The sequence below is a fragment of the Ochotona curzoniae genome, unplaced genomic scaffold, assembly GCF_017591425.1.
Source record: "Ochotona curzoniae isolate NIBS_2020 unplaced genomic scaffold, NIBS_Ocur_1.0 contig_2321, whole genome shotgun sequence".
In the NCBI taxonomy this organism is placed as follows: domain Eukaryota; kingdom Metazoa; phylum Chordata; class Mammalia; order Lagomorpha; family Ochotonidae; genus Ochotona; species Ochotona curzoniae.
This window is the reverse complement of record NW_024465421.1, coordinates 6086206-6096428: the sequence shown is the minus strand read 5'-3', so window position 1 is coordinate 6096428 and position 10223 is coordinate 6086206. Positions and strand designations below refer to the sequence as shown.

The following is a 10223-nucleotide window of genomic DNA, read 5'->3' as shown; positions in this document are numbered from 1 at the left end:
GGTGAATGAGAGAGTGATAGGAAAACAACAGGCGAAGACTCTACCTATTTTCCTCTCCAAAAACTGGCACTTCCAGGGGCAAGTGGTCTCCCTGCGAACCATGCAGGAGAGTGAGTAGCACAGAAGGGATCCTCCCACACTGCACCCTAGCCCCCCAAATGATCCCTGACTCAGCTGCACCACAACTTCTTCTTTCGTGACCACAAAGGATTTCGAGGAAGCCCAGAGGGGGCTGGGATCTCTCTGGAAGTCACCTCCCAGTGGCTCCTATAAAGGGTGCAGGCAGGGAGGAGTGGCTGGCCTCTACTCCCCAGGCCTTCTCCCCTCTGCACCCAGGCTTGGATTTCTGAGCTCTCTGCTGTGCTCCAGAACATGGCAGGTCCCGCAACCATTGCAGCCAGCCTCCTGCTGCTGGCCTTTGCAGCTGGACACATCTGCCGTACAGGTGAGATCTCCAGCCCAGCCTGGGGCTCTTGGGCAAGGTGCTGTTCCCAGCGCATGGTGAGCTAGTAAGAAATCCACCAGCCCGGGCAGGAGATGAGTCCTGAGAGGAGACCTGGGGGTGTTTGGGGACTAGGCAGGGGCTTAGGATCCTGAAGCTGGGAAAGCACATGGGTTTTCTATCTTTTAGGCTCTGTGGTCATTCCTGTTTCCTGTTGCATGTCGTTCGCCACCACGAAAATCCCTCGGAGCCGAGTGGTAGGCTACCAGTTATCCAATGGTAGCATGTGCCCCAGAGCAGGGGTGATGTAAGTACTTGTCCTGGGTAAGCAGAGGGGCAGGAAAAGGAGGGGGTACTTCCAGGGTCCCTGAAGGATAATGGTTGGCAGGACTCAGCTCCATGTATACCTGGGTATGTCATCTGACTTTTCTGGGCCTCAGCTTCCTCACTGGCAAAGCCAGCAAGAACCCTTTGCTAAGCTCCCAATATCTGTGGGGCACCCCAGAGTGTTTTAATTAATCCTTCCAGCAAGGCTAAGAAGTAGGCAAGATGATTCCCATTGCACAGAGGTGGTAACTGAGACCCTGAGAAGTGACTTGCATGAGGTTCCCCAGGGATCCAGCTCTCTACAAAGCCAGATCAACTTCACATCTGTCTCCCTCTCGCACCAGGGAGCAGGTGCAAAGTCGCTTTGTGATAGCTGACATGTGGTGTGATGGCAGTGGGTTCCAGACTCAGTTCCATAGGCTGGCATGCCCCTCACCTCCCATCCCAATATTGTGGCATCCTCTGGGACCAGGCATCTATGCCCAGTGGCCGCACCTGCCTTTGCCTCTCACTGAGGCAAAGAGGGGGTCTGCAGCATTTGCCACATCCTCCCAACCCTCTGGGTAGATGTTGTGTCTCTCCCTTCAAGACCCAGAGTTATTCAAAGGCCGATTTGGGATTCCACCCTCTGATGGAGAAGTTTCTGACCTTTGTAGCGAGTTCTGCACCCTCCACATCAGCCCTGTTCTCCCTCCCGGCAGACACAGAGTGCCAGCAGCTGGCTAGAGTGGGGCTGGGCCCATAGCAGAGCCTCTGCGCATGTCCATACCCATCTCCTCATACAGTGGAGCCCTGTCATTCATTCTCTCCCACAGCTTCCTCACCAAGAAGGGCCTCAAACTCTGTGGCGACCCCAGGCAGCCGTGGGTGCAGAGTTACATCAAGAATCTGGACGCCAAGCGCAAGAAGTCCTCCAAAAGGGCCAGGATGAAGGACCTCAGAGTTCCTGGGCAGACACCTGCTGGAGGCAGCCCCACCATTTAATCCCTGTCCTCAGGTGGGAAGGGGGATGCAGAGAGCTACCTTTCCTGTTTCTTTAGCATCTCCCTTCCTGGGAGATTCTAGCTTTCACTTACCCCAGAGCCGGGAGAGAAGGTTCCAGAAGGAGGGGCAGCATTGTGCCCTTCTCTGTCCTGCAGGCTCCATCAGAACATGGATGCATTCTCTGCCCCCTACCTGCCAAACACCTGCACAGACCTTGCTGGGACTGCAGGGGGCCTGTGGCCTTGTGGTGGGAGCTTCTGTGGTGTCAGCTCTGTGACACTTGGGGGGGTACACTGCTGCCTTTCTCACCAGATCCTACCCCCACCCCCAGTCCCTAGACACCAGTTCGAGGCTGGAATGCACAATATTCCAGGACCCCATTGACTTGCCCAAGGAAATGGAAGTGGAGGATGGGGGTGCGGGCCCAGTGGCATGGGTTTGTTGCTTTGTGACATCATTGAGATGTCCCCCTTAATGACATTGCTTTGGGGACACAGATCCTGCTCTAGTTGCCAGACTGGGCTTTTCCTACAGGTTGGAAAGGGAAAGAGAGTGGGAGCCAATGGGGGAAAAAGACCTATTGCTGTTTTTGTTTTGTTTTGTTTTGTTTTGTTTTGTTTTTCCTATATACAAGCTACTGTGTGATTTGCCAAAAGTGGTGTATACTGTCAAATCCATTGTCAAGTGAAAATCCAAATACAATGTGATTTTTCCTTGGATGATGGTTGTGTCTGCCTATTCTTGTCTCCTTGGGGAGAGCAGGGTAGGAGAGATGAGCAGGGTGTGGAGCATGCTCTGGAGAGCACCCCGGGCACCCAGCGTGGATGGAGTTTGTCCCTGCTGCCCCCCACAAAAAAGGCTCAAGTACTAGAAGCAGAGCTCCTGGTGTCATGGCATTGGCAGGTGATGGCTGGGGAGGGGGCAATGGGAGGAGACAGGCCACTGAGGACTCCTGTCTGGAGGGTCTAGGTGGATGACAAAGTGAGTTCAGTGTTCTCAGCACCCTCTCTGGGCAGGTGCTCACAACCCTGGCCTAAGCAACTCTTTATGCCCCAAGTCTGACGCTAGGTAGCAGGTGATGGCTCAAATACTTGGTTCCCTGATGGTCATGTGGGAGACCCCGCTGAGTCCTGGTTTCTGGCCTCGCCCTGGCTCTGGCCCAGCCCCAGCCCCAGCTGTTGCAGGCATCTGGGATGTGAACCAAATGGAAGATATGCTCTCCCTTTCTCTCACCCCAATTTAGTCTTAGGCATTCTGTTATAGCAACAGCCAACATATTGAAATATCTGTGGGAGGCTTTCTCTTATAGACATGACCAATTAATAATCCAATCTTGAGTCCTCTCCTTTTTTTTTTTCTAAGATTTCCTTGTTTTTATTAGTAAGGCAGAATTTTACAGAGAGAAGGAGAGACAAAGGGGAAGATCTCTCATCTGCTGATTCACTCCCCAAGTGACCACAATGGTCAGAGCTGAGCTGATCTGAAGCCAGGAGCTTCTTCTAGGTGGGCCCCCATGTGGGTGCAGGGTTCCAAGGCTTTGGGCTGTCCTCGACTGCTTTCCCAGGCAGGGAGTTGGATGGGAAGTATGGGCACCAGGGGATCCCAGCGCATGAAAGGTGAGGACTTTAGCTGCTAGGCTACTACAACCCCTTCCCTCCCCCACCTCAAGATTTATTTATTTATCTTGGAAAGGCAGATTCAGAGAAAGAAGGAGATACATAGAGAAAGATCTTCCATCTTCTGGTTCACTCCCCAAGGAGCCGCTATGGCTGGAGCTGAGTCAGTCAGAATCCAGGAGCTTCTTCTGGGTCTCCCACATGGGTGTAGGGTTCCAAGGCCTTGAGCCACCCTCTGCTACTTTCCCAGGCCACAGGTAGGGAGCTGGATGGGAAGTGGAGCATCCAGGACACAAACTGGTACCCATGTGAGATCCTAGTGCACGCAAGGACTTTAGCTACTAGGCTACAACACTGGGGCCCGAACAATCACCTCATAAAGGCCCCGGTACCTCCCAAGTCACACTGAGGACCAGGCTGCCAAAATACACTTTTTGTTGTTGTTGTTGTTGTTGAGGGCACACTGTATTCACACAGTAGCACCCATACTCTTTCACCAGCTACCTTGTGAAGAGGAGACAGAGTGGGTGCTGGGAGTTGGGAGGAACTGAGCTCAGCCTGTGACCAAGTTAGGTCCAAGTTGACCAGTGTTAGGGACAGACCAGCCATCTGATTCAGAAAGGCAGAGTTCAAAGTTCATAAGCAAGCGGCTGGTATATCCAATATGCCCACAGACGTGTGGGTGGGGGGAGGAAAGGAAGGAAGGTTCATGTGCCACACAGTGGAAGAAGAGATGAGGGAGGCACGCAAAACAGCAGTCCTGCAGCTTGCTGTGGACACACACATCACCGGGCCCCACCTCAGACCTCACGCCTGGGCTCTCCCAGGATGGAGCCTGGGAATATGCATTCTTTGCAAGCTGTTCAGGTGACAGAGATGCCCAGCCGGGGCCCACAGATCTGATGTACCTTCCCAGGACCTGAGTGACTATGGGCTCCAAGCAGCTGGGGGAGTCCACCCTGCGAAGGGCTACGCTGGGTCACGTGTTTGACTCTGGACCCCTCTCCTGGGGCTGGGCAGCTGCTGAACGCCACTGTATTCTGAGACTCCTCAAAGGGGCAGGTGCTGCTGGAAGACACAGGCGCTTGGCCAAGCCTCCACCTCCACCCTTCCCCATGCTCGTGGCCTCATCCTCCTCCTGTTTTCTGTCTCTTTTGGGGGAACACATGCTGCCTGGCTGGAAAAGAATTTTGGCTGAAAGTTCTCTCCTGACCTGGGTTTCAACCCTGGCGTTTATTGATTCCGAAGAAGTTGGTGCCCTGGTTTCATCAACATTGCCAAGGGCAGTTCGCCGGCTTCCTGGAATCGCAGGCTGGAATGGCTCCAGGGAGCTCCTGCAAAACTCCCAAAGCTTCCCCGTTCACCTCAGGGCTGTATGCCCTGGTTCCCCCAGCTGTTCTGCACAACACACAGGCAAGCCTTAGGGGACACTACTCTGCAACTGACCACCCCTGGGCAGGGCAGACTTCCACCCTGCCAATGCCTAGCTCCAGGCAGCACAGTGAGAGGACCCCAGGCTCTCACTCCTCTGCCCAACCCCGTGCCCCCACCCAAAATCCCAGCACAGCTTACTTCTTCTGCCTCACCTGACTCAGATGTACAAACATGTTTTGAGTCAGCATTCCCAGGAAACCTTGTCATGAGCTTCCGGTTGGCTGCCTGGGGACCTTTCTCCAGGAATGGGAAGAGCTGCCTATCTTGGGAGTGGGAGGCAGGGAACTGGCAGCACTCAGAGGAGTACTGGAAGCTGTGGCCCTGATGGTGGCTCCCTTTCTGAATGGGCACACGAATATTGCTCAAGGAAGAGCGCCTGGCTGGCTGTCCACACTTGCCTCCATCTGGCCACCCACATGTGCCTCAGTCTACCCACCCACCCCTGCTCAGACTGGCCCTTGCTCAGCCTATATTGCTGTGGCTCCTCCTGGCTCTCTGCTGTGCAAAGGTCTCACCCAGGGACAGTAGGAGGGAGTTCACTGGACATGTCTGGCACTTGGCGAGGCCTCCACAAGCAACTGTGAGATGAAGGAATGCACACACCATGCACACGGGGTGCCCTCACCTGCTTTGCCTCCTTGGAAGTGGGGTCCGCATCCCTGGGGCCATGGCAGCACTGGCCCAGTGCCAGAGAGCTGGCTGGGTGGGAGTCTGGGAGCTGGGGCCAAGCGCGGGGGGCCCTGCGAGGGTGGTGACTTGGCTCTCCCAGCCTTTCCAGGCTGGGGGAGCTGCAAGAAGACAGCAGCCTCTCGCCGGGAGAGTGATGGGGGCTGAAGGAGGCACTGCCATTGAACAGAGGCCTCAGCAGAGGAGGGACCCCATGGCTAAGGGTGGGGTAAGGCAGCAGCAAGAGGACTGGTGGGGGCTGACATGTGAGAGCCAGCACTTTTCCTGGAAATGAGCAGCATTCTGAATTCCAAGGAGTGGGGAGGAGGGAGAGAAAGTGAGAAGTCAGTTCCTTAACCACAGGGTTGCTGTTTCCTTTACTTTGCCATTTCCTTCCTTTTCCAGGCCCCCTAAAATGGGGCAGCCATGGGTTGCTTCACAACAAACACGTGGCCTGAGAACTGCACTTCAGCAATTTTGTTGTGGTGCAGGCACCATGGAGTGTCCCTATACAGATCGGGTCAGCAGTGGAGGTGGGGGAGATCCCCATGGAGTATCTCTATGGGGGGACAATCCCTTCTGCCAGCTCTCACTGCAGTTGAGGGATGCGGCAAACCCAGGACTTCTGAGGCTATGGCAGGTGTCTAGCAGCATTCTGCTGGATGGCAAGCACTTTTATCCTTTTAGTAAGTGGGAGTGTATTCTCCTAAAGCCATAAGAAGTACCATAGGAAATATATAAGTCAGTTGGCAGAATCATTTAGTATAACCAGCAGCCATTATGTACCCTACATACTTGTATGTTCTACACTTTAAAAAAAAAAAGATTGCTTTGTTTTTATTGGAAAGGCAGATCAGATTTAGAGAGAGAGAGAAAGATCTTTATCTGCTCTTTCACTCCCCAAGTGGCTGCAATGGTCAGAGCTGAGCTGATCCGAAGTCAGGAGCCAAGTACCTTCTTCTGGATCTCCCACGTATTGCATGGTCCCAAGGCTTTGGGCCATCCTCCACAGCTTTCCCAGGGCACAAGCAGAAAGCTGAATGGGAAGTAGAGCAGCCAGGACATGAACAGGCACCCCTATGGGATCCCAGCACTTGCGAGGTGAGAATTTAGCTATTATGCCTTGCATCAGGCCCATGTTTCCACACATTATAAGATGTATTTGAGAGATGGAGAGAGTGCTTGCTTCGGAAGCATATATACTAAAATTGGAACGAGAGATGGAGAGAGAGAAAGAGATCTTCTATCCTCTGGTGCATTCCCCCAAATGCCCACAATAGCCAGGGCTGGGTCAGACCAAAGCTAGGAGCCAACAAACTCAATCCAAGTCTCCCACGTGGGTAACAGGGAGCCAAGCACTTGGGCCATCTTCTGCTGCTTTCCCCAGGCATGTTAGCAGGGAGCTGGATTGGAAATGAAACAGCCAGGATTTGAACTGGTGACCACATTAGATGCTGGCATTGCAGGTGGTAACTTAACCCACTGTGCCTCAAGGCTGGCTCTGGTGACAGGGTTGGCTCTGGTTGGTCACATGCTAAGGTTGTTTATGCTGGCATGACACATGTGAGTGATGCATTATATTACAACATTACAGCAGCTACAACATCATCAGGGACTAGAAACTTTTTAGCTCTGCTATCTCAGGGAACCTTACTGTAACCATGGACACATGAGTGCACAAATGGAAAAGCCCGCAAATACTGAGAGCATAGCCCAGGTAATCTCCATGAGGGTAAACGGGTGAATTCTAGCACTCAGATTGAGATAGCTCGTTTATCTCACCCCAAGAATTCCTTCTTGGGCCCCCTTCCGGTCACCATCCCATCATCTGAGGTGAGTTTTCTTATGTGGTACTTGATATGGGTGGGTTCTTACATTACTGCTCTGTGCTGTGCGTTTTTTGTGCTTGGCATCAAGGTGCGAGCTAGTCTCCATGACTTTATCACCGTCGTTCATCCTTCCTGCTCACACATCACAATGAATCTCCCACTCTCCCACTGATGGTCAGGCGGGCTCCCAGTTTGGGACTCCCACCAGCAATGCTGCTGTGATGTGCTTGGCCATGGGTCCCGATGAGTGGTGTACGCTAACTCTGTGAGGTCCTGTGAGGTTACAATGCTCAGCGACACTCTGGCCATCTTAGTCGGCCAGGAACCGTCTATGACACTCACCCAAGAAGGGCATCACCCAAAGGTGCACCTTTCAGAATCTACCCCTGTTAACTGACCTCACTCTCCTACCATCAGCACAGCCATCCCCTGTGAGTCACAGTCTCATAAACTCTGGTTGTTTCCTGTCTTTTATCTTAGCCCATCTGCTGGGTATTTGACTAGTGACTTTACCTCTGATGACTAATAAAAACCAAGCCCTATTTTTATTTATTGTGTGGGTTTCCAGTAAGTATTTTAAATATCTTAAGGCTTAGCCATTTTTTAAAAATAGGATTTTTTTTTCTTGTGAATTTGTGATGTCCTTTATATATTCTGAAATGCTACCTTTTTCCAAGCAAGGTGTGGTATTAGTGCTGGGTGCTTCCTGAAGCTGCTGTAATAAGCCATCTCCAGCAGGGGTGCGGCGGGGTGGGGGGTGGGGCTGAAGGAAAAAAGAGAAATTGAGTCTCAGCATTCTGAAGGTCCAAGTCCACTGTCAGGGTGTGAGCAGGGCCATATTCCCTGTGCAGGCTCTAGGAAAGAATTGCATCCTGCTTCGCCCAGATCTTGGGGCTTCTGTTACTCTTTGGAGCTCTTGGCCTTACCGATGTGTCTCCAGTTTCGAATCTATCATTCCATAGCCTTCTCTCTCTCTCTCTCTTTCTCTCTCCCCACATGACTTTCTGGTAAAGCAAGCATTCAGAGTCTTCACTAATCTAGACCTGCCAAGATCCCAAGTAAGATCATATTCTGAGGTTCTGGGAGGACCTAAGTTGAAGGGTGGGGGGATACTAATCAGTGCAGTCCAGATTTTAAAATTTTTATTGGAAAGTCAGATTTACAGAGTGAAGGAGAGACAGAGAGAAAGATCTTCCATCTGCTGGTTTACTCCCCAAGTAGCCACAATGGTCGGTGCTGAGCCAATCCAAAGCCAGGGAGCCAGGAGCTTCTTCTGGGTCTCCCATATGGGTTCAGGGTCCCGAGGCTTTTGGCCATCCTCCACTTCTTTCCCAGGCCACGAACAGGGAGGTGGATAGGAAGTGGAACAGCCAGGACACAAACGAGTGCCCATATGGGATCCTGGCATGTGCAAGGCGAGGACTTTAGCCACTAGGCTATGATGCTGGGCCCTCCACATTTTAAAAATTTATTAATGGGACTGACACTGTGGTTGTAGCATGTTAAGCCTCCACCCGCAGCACCAGCATCTCATATGGGTTTGAAACAGCTCAGCTCCACTTGGGCACTGAGCCAGAAGATCTTTCTCTCTGTCTCTCCTTCTCCCTATAAATCTGGCTTTCTAATAAAAATAAATGGATCTTCAAAAAAAAAGTCTGAAGAAAAATAAAGTGATCATTTACAAATAATTTTTCATTTGCAAACATTTTTCAAATGTATGCAGTTTTTCCACAATAAGAGCTTTTCTGCAAATATTAGTTCTTCCAATCCATGGGCATGAGCTCTCTTTTGATTTTGATCTTCAGTTCTTTCCACCAACGTTTTGTAGTTTCCAGTGTCCCGCTATTTCACCTCCTTTGCTCAACTTATTCCTTTCTTCAATGCTGTTTTAAATGTCATTTTCCTAATTTATTTTTAACTCATTGTTGGAGTTTGCTTGTATTCAGCAGGGCTTTTTTCCCCCCTTATTGTTTTCAGAATTCTGTCTTTGCCTTGTGATATTTGATTATACGCATTTCAGTGAACATCCCTTTTTGTTCAAACCATCTGGGGTCCCTTGGACTCCCTAGATGTGGGTGTTCTTTCATCCTTTGGCTTCGGGAAGCTTTCTGCCTTGACCTCCCCCTTCCTGTCTCCGCTTGCTCCTTCCAAGAGTCTAAGCACAGATACATGTGGGTTTGCTGGATGGCGTCCCATGTTGTCTGCTAGAATTGCTTCATTTGTTGTTGTTGTTGTTATTATTATTATTCCTGTTTTAATTCTGCAGTGTGGTTTCTTTCTTCTTCTTTTTTTTTTAAATTTTCTTTTGGATGATGTTTACATAATTGATTAGGGTGGGGAGGGTCAAGGATTAGGGCAAAGTGGGTGAGACCATTATTTCCACACTGTCTTTTCCTTCTTCTTGTATCTGGGGGAAGGGATGAGGTAAGAGAAGTCACACCCAGCATCCCAACCACCTCATGCCTGGGGATGGGAAACGGCAACCCAGTGTCAACCCAGGGGCCCTGATGTCGAGCATGCTCCAAGCATGCTTCTGCTTAAGTAGTTTTGATAGTTCTGACATGCTGTTGGATATCGCAGATCCAAAGAAGAAGAAATCCTTCCAAAGTCCATTGGCTTATACAGTCCACCTTAGTCTCCATTTGTCCAGATATCTGCTGTCAGCGTTTTGCTGGGGTATTTGGGCAATTTGTTTTGTCCTGCTTCCACTGCTATGGTGCCAGCTGTCCTCTACAGGCTCCAATGGACTGCCAAATCCTCCTTGTGCATCTGGGTATGCTGTCCACTACACTGTCTTCAGCAACTGAGAAAGCCCAGCCCTGACACATCACTCCACTGTCAGATCACAGGTCCTGCCACTCTCCCCAGAGTTGGAGTTCTGAGTCCAGGGTTTAGTTGGAGGGACCCTCAAAGAAACCTCGTCTG

The 10223-nt window shown here is 51.1% G+C and overlaps 1 protein-coding gene across 1 annotated transcript; it reads left to right on the top strand.

Annotated features, from left to right (window-relative positions):
* The first annotated feature begins 296 nt into the window (after nt 1-296).
* Nucleotides 297-2061, top strand: LOC121151941 (C-C motif chemokine 24-like). Its single transcript, XM_040973800.1, has 3 exons — nt 297-445; nt 632-749; nt 1585-2061. The coding sequence occupies exons 1-3, from the start codon at nt 373-375 to the stop codon at nt 1751-1753; spliced, it is 360 nt and encodes a 119-aa protein (XP_040829734.1). The 5' UTR covers nt 297-372; the 3' UTR covers nt 1754-2061.
* The last annotated feature ends 8162 nt before the right edge of the window (nt 2062-10223 follow it).